Raw genomic sequence first — 20,331 nt, forward strand, 5'->3', positions numbered from 1 at the left:
CTCTGCAATCAGGGAGGACGCACCTACACTCCCTGCCAGGCCCTGGCTCTGGATCCCTTCCCAGCTCTCTTCTCCTGCATCGTTAGCTTCTGTCCCTCTGCTAGAGCCATTCATTCATTCCTTCAGCCAACAAATGTTTCACTGAGCCCCTGAAACAGGCCAGGCTCTGTGCTAGACACCAGGAAAGCAGCCACGAGCCAGGCAGACAGCAGCGTCAGCCTCTCACAGCTTAAATTCTAGGAAAGAGAGCCAGACAGCACAGTTGCTAGACAAACACGTGTTGTGTACGTAGTCTGTTCAAAGGTGGTAAGTGTCATGGAGAAAAATACAGCAGAATAAAGGAATGGGGGCTGGAGGGGAGGGTGTGCTTCTATGTAGGAACGTAAGGAGGCTCTTGGAGAAGGAGGCATGCTTAGATGTCGAGATCCTAGTACCTGGCTCACCCCATCCGCATACATGACTCTGCTGTCTCTTTTTTGGTTTTTGTTTTTTGAGACAGAGTCTTGCTGTGTCACCCAGGCTGGAGTACACTGGCACGATCTCGGCTCACTGCAGCCTCCATCACCCAGGTTCAAGTGATTCTCCTGCCTCAGCCTCCCTCGTGGCTGGGATTACAGGTGCCTGCCACCACGCCTGGCTAGTTATTGTATATTTAGTAGAGGTGGGGTTTCGCCATGTTGGCCAAGCTGGTCTCAAACTCCTGACCTCAGGTGAGCTGACCGCCTCGGCCTCCCAAAGTGCTGGGATTACAGGCATGAGCCCCACCACACCCAGGCACTCTGGTGTCTCTTGCTTACAATCAACAACCTCCCCTTGACCCGCACTGTCCTCCCACCATAGCCCTGTTTCTGTCTTTCTTTAAGAACTTGGAAACATTATTTTCAGTAGCTATCTCCACTTCCTTGCCTCCAATTCCCACATCCCACTGAAATTAATCTTTAAAAGGTCACCAATAACTTTGTGAACCCTGAAAGAGCTAATCCTTCATGATGGTTCCCAAGTCACTAACTGGGTCTAAATTCAAAGTAGGACCTAGAAGCCATTTGCTGACTAGGGTCACACACACATTCTGCATTCCTGGAAAGCCCCCACTCTCGCTTACCTCTGGGATGGTTTCATAGCTGTCTGTTCCTATTTATGCCACCAGAATCAACCCATTGACTGTGACCCACATCGACCAACCTGAACTCAGCAAGTATTAACCAGTCAGAACTAAGCAAGTGTGCCTTCCTCATTTGCATAAGTGGACCAAAGTGGGAACCTGCGCAGAAGTTCTCTACAAAAGACAACCTCTTTCTTTGTTCTCTTTGTTCTCTGGAATGTACCTTTGTACAGAAGGCTGCATCACCCTGGTTTGTAAACTGCTGGAACAAAGTTTTTTTTCCTTTTTTAAAAGGAAAACCTGGGCCGGGTGCGGTGGCTCACGCCTGTAATCCCAGCACTTTGGGAGGCTGAGGCAGGCGGATCACAAGGTCAGGAGTTTGAGATCAGCCTGGCCAGCATAGTGAAACCCCATCTCTACTAAAAATACAAAAATTAGGCCAGGTGTGGTGGCTCACGCCTGTAATCCCAACACTTTGGGAGGCCTAGGCAGGTGGATCACCTGAGGTCTGGAGATCGAGACCAGCCTGGCCAACATGGAGAAACCCGATCTCTACTAAAAGTACAAAATTATCCGGGCATGGTGGCACATGCCTGTAATCCCAGCTACTCGGGAGGCTGAGGCAGAAGAGTCACTTGAACCCGGGAGGTGGAGGTTGCGGTGAGCCAAGATTGCGCCATTGCACTCCAGCCTGGGTGACAAGAGCAAAACTTCATCTCAAAAAAAAATACAAAAATTAGCCAGGCATGGTGGCGTGCACCTGTAGTCCCAGCTACTCGGGGAGGCTGAGGCAGAAGAATTGCTTGAACCCAGGAGGTGGAGATTGTGGTGAACTGATACCACACCACTGCACTCCAGCCTGGGTAGCAGAGCAAGACTCCGTCTCAAAAAAAAAAAAGAAAAAAAAAGAAAATCCTTTTCAGTGGACTTGTTGACAATCTCAGTGCCATATCTGGTTCCCATCTCTCTGTCCTCGTCTTTCTCAGCCTCTCAGGAGCATCTGATGTGGTTTATTCTCCCCCTGGATTCTCTAATGCCACTCATATCCACCTCTCCTCCCACAACATTGACTGCTCCCCCTCAGCCTCCTCTGCTGCTTCGCCCCTGGAGAGCCCCAAGCACCTGTTATCTGGCCTTAGCCCTTCACTCCCTATAGTGGTACTCTCTCCTTGGATGAACTAACCCAGGCTCATGGTTTCAACACTAATTATATGCTGACAATTTCCAAACTACATCTCCAGCACTGACCCTTCCCTAAGCTTAGGAATCTTAGATCCTGCTGCTGATTAGACATCTCTGTTGGTGACTGCCCATTCAAACTCAGCAAGTGTGAAAAGGAGCTCATGGCTCCACTCCCATACTTCACCCTGCCTCCCGCAGACATTTATTGAGATGATAAATGGCCACACCCAGTTGCTCAGACCAAAATCCTAGGAGCCTCACTTCCCTGTTACTCCATCAACCTTTGCCTGTTACACATGCACATCAAATCTATCCACTCCCAGCTGAGCACAGTGGCTCACACCTGTAATACTAGCACTTTGGGAGGCCAAGGCAGATGGATCACTTGAGGTCAGGAGTTTGAGACAGCCTGGCCAACTTGGCGAAACCCCAGGTCTACTAAAAATACAAAAATGAGCAGAGCATGGTAGCGTGCACCTGTAATCCCAGCTACTCAGGAGGCTGAGGCAGGGGAATCACTTGAACCCAGGAGACAGAGGTTAAGGGAGGAGACCACCCCTCATATTGTCTTATGCCCAATTTCTGCTTCCAAAGAAAGAAGTAAAAACTAAAAGGTAGAAATAAAATCCACAGGCAGACAGCCTGGTGCTGCGCCCTGGGCCTGGTTAAAGATCGACCCCTGACCTAACTGGTTATGTTATCTATAGATTTCAGACGTATGGAAAAGCATTGTGAAAATCCCTGTCCTGTTCTGTTGCTTTCTGATTACCGGTGCATGCAGCCCCGAGTCACGTGCCCCCTGCTTGCTCAATCATCACGACCCTCTCACACGGACCCCCTTAGAGTTGTAAGCCCTTAAAAGGGACAGGGATTGCACACTCCGGGAGCTCGGTTTTTGGAGACCTGAGTCTGCAGATGCTCCCAGCTAAATAAAGCCCTTTCCTTCTACAATTCAGTGTCTGAGGGTTTCTTGTCTGCGGCTCCTCCTGCTTCACAGTAAACTGGCGGGAACTCCTCCCCGTGCCTGGGCCTCAGTGTCCCCACTGTATATAGAAGATGAGCCGCTGTGAGGCTAAGCGTGGAGCAGCCCAAGGCGGGAAAGGCCCGAGAGTCCAGGACGCAGCCCAGGGACCAAGCCCGGCTCTCACTAGCCCGACCGCCCAGTGCCCCCACGCGCTGCTGCCCCACCCGGTGCTACACACACAGCGGCCCACCAGTTCCCTTGTGGCGTCCGCATCTCTCATCCCCATCCCGGATCTTGGGGAGGTCCTCGGCTTGCCCATTCAAACTCGAGGTCGATGACCCCGCATGCCGCTGGCTAAGACGGCGGCCCAAGTCCGGTGCGGGCGAACCGCCCAGGCTGCGCGGAACCAGAGGCGGGGGCAGGGTTTCCAGCCGGTTGCGGAGAGACGAGCACTTCCGGGAACTGGAGCGTGCGCCCTGAGGCATGCTGGACGCGTGCGGGGTCTCTTCCGGAGCCTTTTCCTGGGCCGGGTCGCTGCCGTGAGTGTGTTTCGGCCTGGCCTGGGCAGGCCCTTGTGCTGCCGCGGCGGCGGGCCCGGGGAGGCCAGGGTCTCGGGTGGCCGCCGGCCCAGGCGCTGGACCGCAGCAGGATGGTGAAGGCGAAGGTCCCCGCCTCCAGGCGCGCCCCGAGCAGCCCGGTGGCTAAGCCGGGTCCTGTCAAGACGCTCACTCGGAAGAAAAACAAGAAGAAAAAAAGATTTTGGAAAAGCAAGGCGCAGGAAGTAAGCAAGAAGCCAGGAAGCGGCCCCGGTGTTGTGGTGCGACCTCCAAAGGCACCAGAAGACTTTTCTCAAAACTGGAAGGCGCTGCAAGAGGTGAGGCTTGAGCGGGCCCGGGCGGAGCCCTGCGCAGCTCATTCCCGCAGAACGCGACGGAGGGAAAGACTTGGGTAGCCCCAAAAAGGACCTGTAAAGGCAGATTTGAATCGAAATCTTGTAAACATCTTTTCACAAGAAAGGTGGCCTGTTGAGGAAGGTCTCGAACTTGTTTGCATAAAATTGATGAATTATTTCAAGTACAAAAAAGCAGAGATAAACCCTTGTACCTTTTGCATAATGAACTAACTGGAATAGGTTTTACAAAGCGAAATTTAGCTTGAAATCCCGAAAGCAGCCCGGGCGCGGGGCCTCACGCCTGTAATCCCAGCACTTTGGAAGGCCGAGGCGGGCGGATCCCCCGAGGTCAAGAGTTCGAGACCAGCCCGGCCAACATGGTGAAAACCCATGTCTACTAAACAAATACAAAAAATATTAGCTTGGTGTGATGGCGTGCGCCAGCGCAGCTACTCGGGGAGGCTGAGGCAGAAGAATCGCTTGAACCCGGGAGGCAGAGGCTGTAGTAAGCCGAGATCGTGTCACTGCACACCAGCCTGGGCAACAGAGTGAAACTCCGTCTCAAAAAAAAAAAAAATCCCGAAACCAGATGAACCACCCAAGGACAGTAAAAAGAACACACTCGTGGCTGGGCCCGGCAGCTCACGCCTGTAATCCCAGCACTTTGGGAGGCCGAGGGGGGCGGATCACCTGAGGTCAGGAGTTGGAGACCAGCCTGGCCAATATGGTGAAACCCTGTCTCTACTAGAAATACCAAAAAATTAGCTGGGCATGGTGGCGCGCCTGTAGTCCCAGCTACTAGGGAGGCTGAGACAGGAGAATCACTTGAACCCGGGAGGCAGAGGTGCAGTGAGCGGAGAATGTGCCACAGCATTCCAGCCTGGGCGACAGTGAGACTCCATCTCAAACAACAACAAAAGAACACGCTGGTCTGTGTAGCAAGACAGGGAGAAAGAAGATCCCTGTGTAGAGGTGAAAAGCAGATAGCAGACATGTGATAGAGAGGGTTCTAGCAACACTTACGGTCTTGAAATAAATATTAATTGAGCTCCTAAAATGTGCACTCTGCCATGTGCTCTATGCCATGTGTGTTGCAATCCCCACAATAAGACTGTGAGGTGGACACTTTCATCATGTCTGTTGCACAGATGAGGAATTAGGCTGGAAAAGGTTAAATAGGTCGTCTAAGATTGTGGCTGGGAACCAGGTGGCTGACTCTGGAGTCCATGCTTTAAACCTGTGTTGTACCTGCTGTCTCTCTAGTGACTGGCGCTTCTCTAGAGGTTGCCTGCTCTCTCCCAGACACTTCCGCGTGTGTCACTCATACATTCTTACCACATCCCTTGGAGCTCCCTTGAAGCTACTGTTAGGACTGCTGCCTGGGCTCCAGTGATTCTCCTGCCTCAGCCTCCCGAGTAGCCCACATCTGTAATCCCAGCACTTTGGGAGGCCCAGGCAGGAGGATCACTTGAGTTCAGGAGTTCAAGTCCAGCCTGAGCAACATGGTGAGATTCCGTCTCTAAAAAAAGTAAAAAGTAGTTTTTCAAAAAAGAGATGTGATCCCCAGTGTTCGAGATGGGGCCCATAGGAGGTATTGGGTCATGGGGGCAGATCCCTCATGAATGACTTGGTGCCCTGCCCTCAGTAATGAGTAAATTCTCACTCTGCTAGTTCATTCGAGGGCTGGTTGTTTTAAAAGAGCCTAGCACCTTTCTTGCTCTCTCACCATGCGACACACCTGCTCCCCCTTCACCTTACACCATGATGGGAAGCTTCCTGCGGCCTCACCAGAAGCAGATGCTGGCACCATGCTTCCTGTACATCCTGCAAAACCATGAGCTAAATAAACCCGTTTTCTTTATAAATTACCAAACACAGGTATTCCTTTCTAGCAATGCACAATGAGCTAATACAGATGGGGTTTCACTTTGTTGCCCAGGCTGGTCTTCAACTCCTGGTTCAAGCAGTCCTCCCACCTCAGCCTCCGCGAATGCTTCTTGAACCTCCTAATACTCTGCACAATATCTCAGTGCAGGCTTTCCTAATGATTTTCCTGTATTGACACACGGGACCAGTCAAATTCCCATGGGCAGCCTCAGGGTTCTGTGGGATTTCTTGAACACTAACTCTTCTCCCAAGAAAGAAGAGCAAAATAAGTGAATGGAAGGGATGTTTGCTGTAGGGAAACTTTTGAGTTTTTTCTAATTTATCCAAGGAAATCAGCCCTTCAGTTCTTTACCTATCACGGGAACAGGTAAGTAACACCCGCCTCATCATTGCACTGTGGTGGAGCCCACTGTAGCTGGGGATTTGAACACAGGGAGGAAGCTAGGCTCTAAGACCGCAGGAGCCTCTGCTTGGGTGACGGCCAAGCTGTGGCTGCCAGCAGTTCTTCAGCCACTCCAGCTGGACAGAAGCTGTTCTTTTTGTTTATCACACCGCCCACCTCCCTGAGACCTTCATAGCAGTAGCAAACCAGGGAATCTTGTAAAAAAAGAAAAAAAAAAAAAAGGTGATTTCTGTGTAGCGGGGTGTTGGCCCAAGCTGTGAGGGAAGTTAACTCCAAAATTCTTTCTAGATAAACTAAAAAAGGGAAGTGGTCTGCGGTGTCCAGCCAGCCACTCAACAGGTACCTAAGGTGTGGAATGAGTTTGAAATTTTGTATGCCTGAAGGAGCAGGCGTAAAATGCATTATAATAAGATAAGCAAAGAAACAGCATTTCACCACAAGTGACTCATGAGAATGAAAAAGCTTTTTCCAAACCATTTGAAAATGAATTTCAGTGATGCGGATGGGAATTGTATAGACGTGATTAGTGTATATGTGTGTATATGCATACACACGTAAGTTTTTTTTTCAATCTGCTGTGTGTCATTCCCAAATTCAAATGTAGCATGTATTTTATTTTGGGTCCCAGTGGCTGCTGAAACAGAAATCTCAGACCCCAGAAAAGCCTCTTGTCATCTCTCAGATGGGTTCCAAAAAGAAGCCCAAAATTATCCAGCAGAACAAAAAAGAGACCTCACCTCAAGTGAAGGGAGAGGAGATGCCGGCAGGAAAAGAGCAAGAGGCCAGCAGGGGCTCTGTTCCTTCAGGCTCCAAGATGGACGGGAAGGCGCCAGTACCTCGCAGCAAGGCCAGTGGAGCAGAGCACATTAAGAAAGGAACCAAGGAAAGGACAAATAGTGATATTGTTCCAGAACGGGGGGACATCAAGCATAAGAAGCGGAAAGCTGAGGAGGCAGCCCCGGCCCCACCCACCGAGTAAGTATCGGCCACCTCAGCACTGAGAACTGAGGCGCAGCAACTTCACCAAGGCCTGCCTCCTTATGGAGGCTGGTGGCCTCACCGCAGTCTCTCCATCAGCTTACCCTGATGTCGTCTGTTCCTTGTTTACTTGCTGTTACTTGTATTCCCCTAGAGTGTGGGCATGATAAGGCAGGGCCTGCTTCTTCCAGGCGTTGAGCAGAGCTCAGCATTTAGTGGGTGCCAGTACACGTGTGTGGAAGGAAAGCATGCTAAAGCCAGAAAGACCCGACTATGAGGCCTGTCCCTGCTTCTCACCAGTTGGGTGGCTTGGGGCAAGTTTCTGACGTCCTCTGTGCCTTGTGTTAGTCCTGGTGGCGTCACAAGGAGATTGTGAGGTTGGCTCTCTTGGCTCAGTGCCTGGTAATTACTTCAACACTGTGATGGAGCCAGGTGTGGTGCCTGTTGCCTGTGGTCCCAGCTCCTCAGGAGGCCAAGGTGGAAGGATCACTTGATCCCAGGAGGTCGAGGCTGCAGTGAGCTGTGATTGCACTTCTGCCTCCAGCCCGGGTGATGGAGCGAGACTCAAAAAAAAAAAAGTTAAAAGAATAAACCCTGTGCTGGCCACCCACGTGGGGTGGACCAGGAGTCAGTGGCTATCTCTGAATGGTTCAACTGGAGGTGACGTGTTCGTAAGTCACAGCTGGCTTCGTGTCACCTGGGTGTTCAGGACATGGTCGCTGACGGCTGAGGAAGGAGCCATTTGGGGGCCTCCCTGTGTTGTGCTAGGCAGGCTGTCTGGGATAGAGTTCAGTGAGGCGGGCCCGCTCTTTCCTCTTGAGGCTTATTGTCAAGTGCAGTAGACAGACTGTAACCACAGCTGTTGCCTAAGTGTGGTCAGGATAAATCTGGTGAGGAGGAGGTGTTGGGAGCCTGGGACACGGGGGACGTGTCCATTCAGTGGGTCCAGGAAGGGCTTTTCTAAGGAAATGACATTTAACCTTAGCCTAAGAGACAGATTCCCCAGGCAGGTGTTATGTACCTGCGTGAGCATCCGAGTATGGAGGGCAAAGGGTTCTGTGTTTCCATCTTACAGGCATTGTGTCTGTCTGTGTTTCCTAAGTGTTTGATAATGAACCTGTTCCTTTCATAATTAAAATGCTAGCACTCATTACACCTGGGCGGTGGGTTATATGTTTCTGTTTTATATTCTTTGTGCTTGTCTGTGTTCCTAAATCTTAAATAATGAGTGTATTTTCTAATTAGAAAAGAGATGAGGCCAGGCACTGTGGCTCACACCTGTAATCCCAGCTCTTTGGGAGGCCGAGGCGGGCGGATCACTTGAGGTCAGGAGTTCAAGACCAGCCTGGCCAACATGACGAAACCCCATATCTACTAAAAATACAAAAAATTAGCCAAGCGTGGTAGTGGGCGCCTGTAATCCCAGCTACTAGGGAGGCTGAGGCAAGAGAGTTGCTTGAACCTGGGAGGCAAAAGTTGCAGTGAGCCAAGATCGTGCCACTGCACTCCAGGCTGGGTGACCCAGTGAGACTCCATCTCAAAAAAAAAAAAAAAAAAAAGGAAAATGTCAAGATAATCAAAATAGCAGAAGCAGCAGGGCCACGGTCGGGGTGTCTGGGGCCAGCCTGCGGGAGAGGCAGGCTGTGCCATCGCCCCACTCACCTGCACAGTCAGCCGCACAGCCCCGCCCCACCAGTTGCACTAGGCTCTTCTGGTGATCAGCTTGTTACCTTTGCCTTTTAGGGAAGACATCTGGTTTGACGACGTGGACCCGGCAGATATCGAAGCTGCCATAGGTCCAGAGGCGGCCAAGATAGCGAGGAAACAGTTGGGTCAGAGCGAGGGCAGCGTCAGCCTCAGCCTCGTGAAAGAGCAGGCCTTTGGCGGGTATGCTGGTCTCAGGGAGCGGGCTCTGCTGGGGATGCTTAGCCGTAGAGGGCGGGGCTTCTTCAAGGAAGAGGATACTTTCCTCTCCCTGAGGTGAATGGAGCAAGCACCTCCCAGGGTCCTGCTAAGAACCAGGACCACACAGAGCTTGTCACGTGGGTGCAAATGAGTGCGGGGCAGAGAGCTTGCCGACACTTTGTCCATGGATCCCTGGGGCTCTGACCTGGAGCCCTGTGTCCTGCCGTGTTTATTAAACTAGAGCCTTTGGTTATCCTTCAGCCTGACAAGAGCCTTAGCCTTGGACTGTGAGATGGTGGGCGTGGGCCCTAAGGGGGAGGACAGCGTGGCCGCCCGTGTGTCCATCGTGAACCAGTATGGGAAGTGCGTTTATGATAAGTACGTCAAACCAACCGAGCCCGTGACGGACTATAGGACAGCGATCAGTGGGATTCGGCCTGAGAACCTCAAGCAGGGTATGTCATCTGCAGCTCAGGAACTTAGAAGAGAAAGTCGTAACTGGATGCATTTTCTCCCTTTTGTTCCCTTTTGCTTCTGAGACACTCTGTAGCTAGTTTCGATGCATCTTGTCTCCTCTTGGGGCGATGGGGTTTCAAATACAAAGGGCATCTTTAGACGGCTTTACACCCATTTCTGCCTTGCACTTCATTGCCTCCTGTCCACTGACTTGAAGACCAGGCCAGTAGCCGGGCATGGTGGCTCGTGCCTGTAGTCCCAGCTACTCAGGAGCCCAAGAAGGGAAGATTGCTTGAGCCCAGGAATTCAAGTCCAGCCTGGACGACATAGCGAGACCTTGTTTCTAAAAAAATTTTTTTTTTTTTGAGATGGAGTCTCGTTCTGTCGCCCAAGCTGGAGTGCAGTGGCGCGATCTCAGCTCACTGCAAGCTCCGCCTCCTGGGTTCACGCCATTCTCCTGCCTCAGCCTCCTGAGTAGCTGGGACTACAGGTGCCCTCCACCTCGCCTGGCTAGTTTTTTGTATTTTTTTAGTAGAGATGGGGTTTCACTGTGTTAGCCAGGATGGTCTCGATCTCCTGACCTCGTGATCCTCCCGTCTCGGCCTCCCAAAGTGCTGGGATTACAGGCTTGAGCCACCGCACCCAGCCTTCTTTTTTTTTTTTTGAGATGGAGTTTTGCTGTTGTTGCCCAGGCTGAAGTGCAACAGCATAATCTCGGCTCACTGCAACCTCTGCCTCCTGGGTTCAAGCGATTCTCCTGCCTCAGCCTCCTGAGTAGCTGGAATTACAGGCATGTGCCACCACGCCCTACCAATTTTGTATTTACTAGAGACAGGGTTTCTTCATGTTGGTCAGGCTGGTCTCGAACTCCCAACCTCAGGTAATCTGCCCGCCTCGGCCTCCCAAAGTGCTGGGATTACAGGCATGAGCCACCGCGCCTGGCCTTCTAAAAGATGTTTTTAAAAAATTAGCTGGTCCTACTTGGCTCGGGCCACCCTTGGTCTAGTAAGCCCTGTTTGGGAGGTACAGGTGGGATTGGTGGTGGGGTGGTCCCCAAAAGCAGGCAGGACTGCCTCTGGAGCCCAGGGTCTAGGGCAACACATCTGTGCCCGTTTTTGTGGGGGCAGTTTTGTTTTTATTTCCATTAGGAAAATTGTCAAGTAAATTATGAGGTTGAATAGGCAGAACCGCGCTGCCAGGCTGCTCTAAAAGTTTCTCAGTGCCTACACTCAACATATGCTCTCCTCCAGCCACGAGCCGACTTTGCAGACTGTGAGGAGCACTTTATTCCTCTCCTCAGAGGTGGTCCTCGCAGCCACCCCTGCCAGGGGCCCGCAAGGCACTTCTCCCAGGGGGGTGGGTGGGTGTGGTGGCTTCGAGTCACCCTCCGCAGTGGCATTGCTGGCCTGACCCTTTGTCTTAGGGCTGGCCAGAGGTGGGAGCGGGGCTGCCTCCTCTAAGAATGATGGTGATGTGTGTGTTGCAAAAAACCGCTTCTTTGTGTTGATTTTCCAGGAGAACAGCTCGAAGTTGTCCAGAAGGAAGTGGCAGAGATGCTGAAGGGCAGAATTCTAGTGGGACACGCTCTGCATAATGACCTGAAGGTACTGGGTTCCCTCCCGGGGACTCGGCCTGGCCCTGCTCCGTGCGTGTTTCACTCACCCCCTTGTGCTGTGTTGTGGAGTTTTTTTAAATGGTTGGGTTTGTGCCCTGTGTTGGGAATACTTTGGTAATAATACCAGATACCACGTACTGAGTTCTTACTGTGTTTTAGGAACCATGCGAGGCTCTTGTTTTGAGAGCCCCCAGCAAAACTGGGGTTCCCGTACCAGAGCAGCTGGCAATCCCACCCTAACAAGAAATGAAGGTGCTGATACCTCTTTTACCTGGAGGAGGGCCTAATGCCCAGTTGTCCTATCCGTGACCAGGGTCCCTCTGCAGGAAACTAGTTTATCCTGGCAGATGCCCTGTGGCCCGTGTTCAGGTTACGCCTGTCTGACCGTCACCCTGGCCCTGGGAGCTTGCCTTTGCCTGCCTTCTTCCTGGCATCCCAGGAAAATCCCGCCTGGGGCAGCCCCTGGTGGTTCAGATGGAAGGTGCAAATTCAGACACCAGCACTGTGGGAAACAAGGTCAAAGACATACACAGACCCTGGGCAGGGCAGGCCTCATGGGTGGGGAGGGCAGCCCGCCATCCCCTGGTCATCTGAGGCAGGAATGAAGGGTCAGGCAGAGCGAGTATGCGTGTATTTACAGGAGAACAGGGTGGGGGTCACTTTGAGTTTATGGCCAAATGCCTGGATGGTGGTTTAAAGGACACAGTGGGAACAGTGGGGAGGCCAGTCTGCTAGATGGGAGAGATACTTCTTAAGTTCTCACCTCTGCCCACCGGCTTGAAGCACTTGGGTGTGGTGAGGAGCTTGAAGCCGTTCAGAAGGAAGTGGCAGAGATGCTGATGGTGAAGCAGCAGCCTTTGCTGTGGTGCTCCCGTTATGGCACTATAGAGATCTCTTGACTCCATTAAAGATGCCGGAGGTGTTCACGCTTGTTTATAGAGGGAGAGACTGAGATGAGAACCACCCGGGCAATATCCTCACAGAAAGTCTTGTGCGCTCCTGTCATATCCCCTCAGAGACTGCCACTGTGGTAACTTGTCCTTCCCTCCTGACTCTGGCTCCATCCCTGGTAACTTGTGCAACACATGTTTAAGTCTTTCTTGAAGATTATGCTAAGGACCAGACACAGTGGCTCATGTCTGTAATCGCAGGTTTTTGGGAGGCTGAGGCTGGAGGATTGCTTGAGGCCAGGAGTTAGAGACCAGCCTGAGTAACATAGGGAGACCCCATCTCTGTAAAAAATTTTTAAATTAGCCAGGTGTGGTGGCGTGTGCCTGTTGCCCCAGCTACTCAGGAGGCTGGGGTGGAAGGATCAGTTGAGCCCAGGAGGTCAAGGCTGCGGGGAGCCATGATTACCCCATAGCACTGAAGCCCAGGTGACAGAGTGAGAGCCTATCCAAAAAAAAAAAAAAAAAAAGGCTGGGTGCGGTGGCTCACGCCTGTAATCCCAGCACTTTGGGAGGCTGAGGCAGGAAGATCATGAGGTCAGAAGATCAAGACCATCCTGGCTAACATGGTGAAACCCCGTCTCTACTAAAAAATACAAAAAATTAGCCGGGCACGGTGGTGGGCGCCTGTAGTCCCAGCTACTCGGGAGGCTAAGGCAGGAGAATGGCGCGAACCCAGGAGGCGGCGCTTGCAGTGAGCCGAGATCGCGCCACTGCACTCCAGCCTGGGCGACAGAGCGAGACTCTTGTCTCAAAAAAAAAAAAAAAGATTGCATGCTAAGATTGCAAGATGAGCTGTTATAATGTGTTGTTTCCAACTTCCTGATGTGCAGAACCAACTCAAAATACAAGTATAATATAGGAAAAAGTTGGTTGCTGGTTAATTGTTGACTGTTTTTCTCCTTCTTCCTTGATTTCAAGATTTTGTTTTTATTGTCTCTGACTGTTGGGCATCATGATGCTTAAGTCAGTGTGATAAATTTCCTCATGGAGTTTAAGTTCATATCAACGCCTCGTTTCCGTGTGTGTGTGACATGCTTGGATTCCCTACAAGGTGTTACTTGCAGGGCAGCCACGGTGGCTCACACCTGTAGTCCCACCACTTTGGGAGGCCGAGTCAGGTGGGTCACCTGAGGTCAGGAGTTCCGAGACCAGCCTGGCCAACATGGCAAAACCCTGTCTCTACTGAAAAATACAGAAATCAGCCAGGCGTGGTGGCGGGCACTTGTAATCCCAGCTACTCAGGAGGCTGAGGCAGGAGAATCACTTGAAACCTGGAGGCGGAGGTTGCAGTCAGCCAAGATTGAGCCACTGCATTCCCGCCTGGGTGACAGAGCAAGACTATGTCACACACACACAAAGATGTTACTTGTAAAAGGTGGCGGGGGAAGGGGGTTCTGCTACTATAAACCAAAAATGAAAATGATTATCATCATATTTTCTTTTTCTAGGTACTGTTTCTTGATCATCCAAAAAAGAAGATTCGAGACACACAGAAATATAAACCTTTCAAGAGTCAAGTAAAGGTACTTAAAATGAGTGTGACTCAAGATACCGTATTTCTGTTTTGCTGGTCACTTCATTGTTTCTGGTCACTGGTGGCTGATTTGTTGGTTAAAGGGATTTTGTTTTTCCTTTTAACCTTTAAAACTAGAAGGAATGTTTAAAAATAGAGTTCTGCTAATTGCTGACCTTAAAAATGATTGCAACGGAGGGCAAGTTACTTCCACTCTAACCTCTGAAACAGGGTCACTGACTAAGGGCCTGGTGCCACTGTCGTATCTACTCTAGAGGGTGCCAAGGGCACAGCTGTTCTTCATCCTCCTTTTTTTTTTTTTTTGAGACGGAGTCTTGCTGTGTCTCCCAGGCTGGAGTGCAGTGGCGTGATCTCGGCTCACTGCAAACTCCGCCTCCCGGGTTCACGCCATTCTCCCGCCTCAGCCTCCCAAGTAGCTGGGACTACAGGCGCCCGCCACCACGCCCGGCTAGTTTTTTGTATTTTTAGTAGAGACGGGGTTTCACCATGTTAGCCAGGATAGTCTCGATCTCCTGACCTCGTGATCCACCCGCGTCGGCCTCCCAAAGTGCTGGGATTACAGGCTTGAGCCACCGCGCCCGACCTTTTTTTTTTTTTTAGTCAGGGTCTTGCTCTGTCACCCAGGCTGGAGTGCAGTGGCATGATCTCGGCTCACCGTAACTGCCGCCTCCCAGGCTCAGGCAGTCCTTCCACTTTAGCGTCTGAAATAGCTGGGACTGCAGGCATATGCCACCACCCCTGGCTGATTTTTTCATTTTTTTGTAGAGATAGGGTCTTGCTATGTTGCCCTAGCTGTTGTCAAACTCCTGGGCTCAAGTGATCTGCCCTCCTTGGCCTCCTAAGTGCTGAGATTACAAGTGTGAGTCACCGTGCCTGACCAGAGCTGTCCCTCTTGAAATAAGCAGGGAGGCCTCAAGATGGGAGATGGGGATGCTGACTCCTCCCCTGGCCCTCTCCCTTGATTAGCTGATGGGGTGCATCACCAGCATATCATGTTATAAAGAGGTTGCAGCTGGTGGCTGCCACCCTAAGTGCCATGAGCACCTCCACTGAGAGGCAAACTGTAGGTCGCTTGGGTGAGGTTTAGTAGCCAACCCCTCCCTGCTGGGTGCGGTGACCCTGTGTGGGCAGAGCCTGCAGCGGCACCCCCCCCCCGCCTCGTCTCCCTTTGCAGAGTGGAAGGCCGTCTCTGCGACTACTTTCAGAGAAGATCCTTGGGCTCCAGGTCCAGCAGGCAGAGCACTGTTCGGTGAGTGTGTCCTGGGGGGCAGTCCATGGGGTTTGGGGCGGTTTCTCACCAGGAACCAGACATGAGTCACCTGACACAGACATGGGGGAGGAGGAGCCTGGGCACCTACTTTTCCTACGAGGCTATTGGTCAAAAAAAAAAAAAATGGCAGAGCAGAGTTACGGAATTTTGGTTAAGTTCTAAATATGCACATTTAACGAATTTAACACAACACAAAAGAACTGCATTCTCATTATTTGGAGAAAAAGTTGCCAAATAATTACAAAGCACCCCCACCCCAGCCCTCCAGCCCTGCCCTGACTGGCCTGTTGAGCAGCTGGCTCCGCCTCTGTGGAGCAGTCACTCCCTGCAGCGTGGCCTCAGCGCTTTGGGCCCTTCGTGCCCGTCTGCTTGGTCCTTGTGCCCCATGCCTGGCGCCCAGCCTGCCATCACCCTGCACTCAGAAACCTAAAAAGGCAGCGTGTTTGTTGCTTCTCCTCTTTCAGTTCCCCTTTCTTCTGAAAGGGGGGTCTGAGTCACAGAAGTGTGGGGACCATCAGGTCGTTGCTCCCTCTGCTTCTGTTGTGTCCTCCCTCCCCATCCTGGTGACATTTTTTGGCCGGGTCCACATCTCACTCAGTACATCCCTAGCAGAGTGGCTAGTGGGAGGGCTCAGTCATTGCGGGGTTGACTGTGGGCCGCAGCTATGCCTTGTCACCTGCTGGGATGTTTCGTGTCGTCTAGATTCAGGATGCCCAGGCAGCAATGAGGCTGTACGTCATGGTGAAGAAGGAGTGGGAGAGCATGGCCCGAGACAGGCGTCCCCTGCTGACCGCTCCAGACCACTGCAGTGACGACACCTAGCAGCCCTGCCCGGCTGCTGCTCCTGCCCCGCTACAGAGGCAATGTGACCAGTCACAGGGACAGATCACATCTCCCCACAGTGTCTACTCTGGTGAAACCTTTCCAGAATCACGGCAGAGGGGCATGGCGTGGTGCTACTGAGAACGTCCCCCTTCCTTTTGACTTTGTGGTCTGAGGCCTGGTCTTACTGTCCATGTGTATTTGGACCCGGATGGTTGGGGTGGGGAGCAGGGGCTGCCATGAGCATGCCTGGCCATGCTTTACGAACTGCTGACTGCCTGGGCGAGGCGAAGATGGGGCCTGTGGGCCGCCAGCTTGTACAGTGCTGTCACCGCCCGTCTTCAGTGACCACTCACCCTGGGGTGAAGTGCTCAGCACCTTCCTCTTGGTGGGCCCCATTTTCCTCCTTTGTCTTAGGGGACATAACAAGCTCCACTGGGCTTGAGGGGCCCAGACCCGGTGTCTGCAGTCAGCTCCTGAGACACGGCTGGCCGGCACAACAGGTGTTGTATCAGGGGCTTCCTGTGGCCGTTTGGACTTTGAGTGTTTATCTAAATTGGCCCAGGGTTGGCTGGTGGGTCACCCAGCAGAGGCTTCTTCCCATAGTGCAAGGATGTGTCGCCTGGGCACGGTGACCGCGGTTATTCCTGGAGGTCGGCAGATGTGCCGACCTTGGGCTGTTTGAGCTAGAGAAGCTATGTGACGCTAGCCAGTGGCTTGCTTGGCTAGGCCCCGGTTTGAGACTCCCCTGGGAACTGGAGTCAGGAACAGCCAGTGGCACTGACTAGGGGATGGAGTCCAAGGCGTTATTGGGCCACCTGACAGCTGGACAGAAAAGGTGCAGACGCACCGAGGACGTGATTTAAAATAAATGCAGATGTTTACTTTGAATGGAACCTATGGAGGCTCAGTGTTGACTGTCATCTAGAATGGTCTGGAAGGACTTCCGTGTCCAGGGCAAGGTCTATAGAGGCTGCAGAATTAAGTACCCCACTGGCCAGTCACGGCGTCTTGCCAGAAACGATTAAGGCAGAAACTGGCCTTGGGCCTCTTTATTAGTTACCTAAGAGGAGTGTGAGGTGTGCCTTCTGGTCCCAGACGACCCTCCCTGCCGCCCCAAGGGAAACAGTGACCCATGGAAAGGAAGGGCAGGGAGAGGGCACACGTGGAGGAGGGGCCTGTGGGGTGTCTGTCTGCTCCCCAGCGTCAGGGCTGAGCTGCTTCTCTGCCCGGGGGGCTGGGAGAGGTGGCCGCCTCCAGCCTCAGGAGCACTTTTTCTGCGGAAGAAACCAGCTCCTGGAAGGAGGAAGCAGGCGGGTCAGTTTTCATGGACAGTCCCCGGGTCCAGGAGCAGTTACTCATGTGACTCAATCCAGTAGTCGTGGACAGGAAGCTCTGGAGAGGTCTGATGACCCCTCCTGTTGAAGACTGACTGTGGCCCAGTCATAGAGACAGGATAATGGGCAGGCGGGAGAGCAGTCTTGAAAACTATACATGTGGAGATCAAGGTCAGTTCCATGCAATCATCTGTTCCAGGCCCCCGGACGCAGCGCACCCCGGCTGGGGGCTTCCACCTGGAGGGAGGCCTGGTTTGCTGAAGGCACTGCTGTCACTCACCAGGCTGGAGGTGAAGCGCTCCTTGATCTCCTGGACCAGGGCCTTCATACTGCTGGACACCAGCTCCGGCAGGATCTCCTCTGCGGGTGGAGCAAGGAGGTCCTGAGGCCAGAGCCCCTCCTGTGCCCCTTGCCAGGAGCCCCAGAAGGACGAGGGTGGGTCACAGTCCCCCTTGGGCTTGGCACGCACAGAGCCACCTTGCAGTTCTGGAGCCCCATGCGTCCCCCTCAGCCAGGACAACCCCTAGTGTTTAGGAGATGCCAAATGTGTGGGAAGTTTGAGAGGGCTGAGAAGTGGGGTTGAGCCCATCTTGTGTGCGCTCCTTCCCTGTCAGTTACAGGGGGAGCAGGCACCCCTGACCACTGGGCTCTAGGGCGTGTGATGCGAGAAGGGGTTCTCACCATAGGAAGCCAAGTGGACCAGCAGCATGCCCACGTTCTCCACCACCTCTGGGTCATCCTTGTGGAGCTGGTAGGTCTCCTTGACGAGGCTGAGGCCACTGCCGCCCTCCTCCTGTACCACCACCTTGAAGGCCGCCAGCTCTGGGGGATGGGTGAGAGTGAGTTCATGCCCCGCTGTTCCCCTGAAAGGGAAGAGCCTTCTGCCCAGGATGGGATGGTACCCCAGAGCTCACACACAGGGGGCTGGGATAGGACAAGAGACCCAGGAGGCCCCATCAGCTTGGGCGGACCAGCAGGATGGCATGGCCTGAATAGGGTCACACAAGAACAGAGGAGGCAGCCCCCCAAGAGCCAAAGGAGTCGTCGTCACTCTCTGAGGAAGGTTGGGTAGTACAGAGGTCGAGACCATGAGCCCAGTCGCTAGGCACCAGCTGGGGTCTGGGCCGGGCCCCAGGTGCTCTCCGAAGGACTGTGCTGTGGGTTGAGCCTCGGTTGTGCTGTGCTCAGCACCGGGCCCAGCCTGTCTTGCTGAGTAACAGGCAGGGTTTGTGTTGTGGGGAATTGGAGACGCCGACTCCAGAGCTGTTTTGATCAGTCATGGTGTGCCTGCATGTTGGGAAACATGCAGATGTGACGTGTTTATGGACAGAGAGAGGGTCACAGGGTAGCATAATGCAGAGGTAGAATTCATCAAGCGTGCATAGAAGTTTTGATGGTGATTTCTGGATGGTTGGACTTTACATCGTTTTAAATTTATTTTCCTTTTTGATTTGTTGCTTCTGTTTTTTGGTTTGTGGCACCTGGCAGATATAACTGATGGAGGCTGATTCTTGTCCCCACCTGTAGGTGGCAGCCTCGTCCTGTCCCCAGGCTCACCTGACACTTCCACCAGGCTGGCCAGTCCCCGGTAGGCATTGTTCACCAGCAGGACTCTGTTCTGGCACAGCCGGATGCTTTGCAGGAGCAGCGCCACCACTTGTTCAAACTGCTGCTCCTTGATGCAGCCTGCGGAAAGGGGCCAGGCTGCCTCGTACCTGCTGTGTGCGCGAGGCCCACGGCTCCCAGCCCCAGGGTCCCAGGACGCCCACCCAGCTCACCCAGTAGGGACAGCAGCCAGAAGACTCCGCAGCTGGCTTCCGCCATTTCCCCATCCGCAGGGTAGGTGGCCAACACCTGGCTGATGAGGTCCGGGACCTTCTCCAAAGGGGCCTTGTTCACAATGATACCTGGAACCAGGACAGGGATGGAAGGGGACACCCAGGCCTTGGTTGTGTGCAGGGGGGCCTTCCACCCCCAATCTGCTGCCTTCCTCCAACTAAGGACAAGAACAGAAATGGGGTGGGAGAGGTCAGCTGTCCTCAGACAGTTGCGGGGATTAGCCCAGGAGAGGCTTGGAGAATCCCACACTTTGGGTGCTGGCAGCGTTGTTGGGTTTCCTGGGCTTTCCATGGTTTGGAGCCCTCTTTTTCCTGGGGCACTGGAGTGCCAAGATGGTACGCTGTCCCCTGGAACCAGGACTGCCTGGAAAATTCCAGGACGTTTCCCTGGGCAGGAGGCACTTAAAACTGAGGGGTCTGCCCATTGGGCAAGAAGTCCTGAAGCCTGGCCTGTGCCAGAAGGCCTTTCCTCCCCCACCTTCTCTCTCTCTGCTCCTTGATTTTCTTCTGTTGCAGGCTCTCAGAAGAGCCTTTCCCATACCATGGCTGTCGTGCTTCGGGGACAGGACATGGAGGTCCTCAGAGGCTCTCAGGGGTAGTTGGGGAGCGACTGGGGAAGGGCTCCCAGCCCCAGTGGGACAGCAGGAGGAGGGCCCCTCACCATCCAGCAGGAGGGCCCAGAGCAGGCCCAGGCCACTGACGCAGACGTCCCTGCTTTCGAGGGAGCTGTTGAGGTGCTCCAGGATGTGCTCCAGCAGCCCGGCGTTCTGCAGCTCCTCTGACACTGACTCTGACTCTGACTCTGACTCTGTGGGTGGGCCAGAATGAGGGCCCCAGGGCCCCTCCCTCCAGGCAGCCTTCCCGCCTTTGTTGTCCTTGGGCACTGCAGTCCCATTTGACCTGCGATCTGGGGGGTGCCTGCTCTGGGCCAAGTCATGTGCACTCAACGGAGCCCTGAACAGGAGGACATGGGACTGGCCCCAGAGGAGTCTGTCCATCTCGTGGGCCACCAGTCCCAATAGCTGCCATCCTACTACCAGGCTGGGTCTGACCTCTGTAGCTTCCCATCCAGGGGGCCTGACCCTGCCTCCTGGGCCCACAGAGCCGGACTGTGCCTTCCAGGATGGAACCGTGATGGGGCCCTATCCTGGTAGGATGAACTAACATCCATTTTGCCTAATGGTTCCATTTGACAT

General features: G+C 53.3%; 2 protein-coding genes across 8 annotated transcripts in view; one reads left to right on the forward strand and one right to left on the reverse strand.

Moving 5' to 3' along the window:
- Window positions 1-3,569: 3,569 nt before the first annotated feature.
- REXO4 (REX4 homolog, 3'-5' exonuclease) lies at window positions 3,570-16,851 on the forward strand. 7 transcript variants are annotated; one of them, XM_025358599.1, is made up of 9 exons: window positions 3,732-3,816; window positions 3,880-4,122; window positions 7,237-7,405; window positions 9,152-9,295; window positions 9,575-9,768; window positions 11,285-11,373; window positions 13,783-13,857; window positions 15,043-15,117; window positions 15,841-16,850. In XM_025358599.1, exons 3-9 carry the CDS (start codon window positions 7,245-7,247, stop codon window positions 15,958-15,960), a joined length of 858 nt encoding a protein of 285 aa, XP_025214384.1. In that variant the 5' UTR covers window positions 3,732-3,816; window positions 3,880-4,122; window positions 7,237-7,244; the 3' UTR covers window positions 15,961-16,850. The 7 variants fall into 7 exon arrangements, with proteins under 7 accessions (XP_025214382.1, XP_025214383.1, XP_025214379.1 ...); XM_025358597.1 differs by lacking the exons at window positions 3,732-3,816; window positions 3,880-4,122 and adding an exon at window positions 3,570-3,729 and having other exon boundaries at window positions 7,059-7,405; window positions 15,841-16,851; XM_025358598.1 differs by having other exon boundaries at window positions 3,646-4,122; window positions 15,841-16,851.
- Window positions 16,820-20,331, reverse strand: part of STKLD1 (serine/threonine kinase like domain containing 1) — a 30,782-nt gene continuing 27,270 nt past the window's right edge. The window contains exons 14-18 of the mRNA XM_025358593.1: window positions 19,797-19,931; window positions 19,076-19,204; window positions 18,855-18,983; window positions 17,979-18,119; window positions 16,820-17,657 (exon numbers count right to left, since the gene is read on the reverse strand). Of these exons, the coding sequence (XP_025214378.1) occupies window positions 17,470-17,657; window positions 17,979-18,119; window positions 18,855-18,983; window positions 19,076-19,204; window positions 19,797-19,931 (722 nt within the window). The 3' untranslated portion in view covers window positions 16,820-17,469. The remainder of the gene's footprint in view (window positions 17,658-17,978; window positions 18,120-18,854; window positions 18,984-19,075; window positions 19,205-19,796; window positions 19,932-20,331) is intronic.

Source organism: Theropithecus gelada, chromosome 15 (genome assembly GCF_003255815.1).
Source record: "Theropithecus gelada isolate Dixy chromosome 15, Tgel_1.0, whole genome shotgun sequence".
Taxonomy (NCBI): domain Eukaryota; kingdom Metazoa; phylum Chordata; class Mammalia; order Primates; family Cercopithecidae; genus Theropithecus; species Theropithecus gelada.

Bases quoted from the DNA above. Each gene is read 5' to 3' on its own strand.
- REXO4 (XM_025358594.1), top strand. From the start codon at position 3,898: ATGGTGAAGGCGAAGGTCCCCGCCTCCAGGCGCGCCCCGAGCAGCCCG. The intron at 13,858-15,042 runs GTACTTAAAATG...CTCCCTTTGCAG, and splicing joins CTTTCAAGAGTCAAGTAAAG to AGTGGAAGGCCGTCTCTGCG. The intron at 15,118-15,840 runs GTGAGTGTGTCC...CGTGTCGTCTAG, and splicing joins AGCAGGCAGAGCACTGTTCG to ATTCAGGATGCCCAGGCAGC.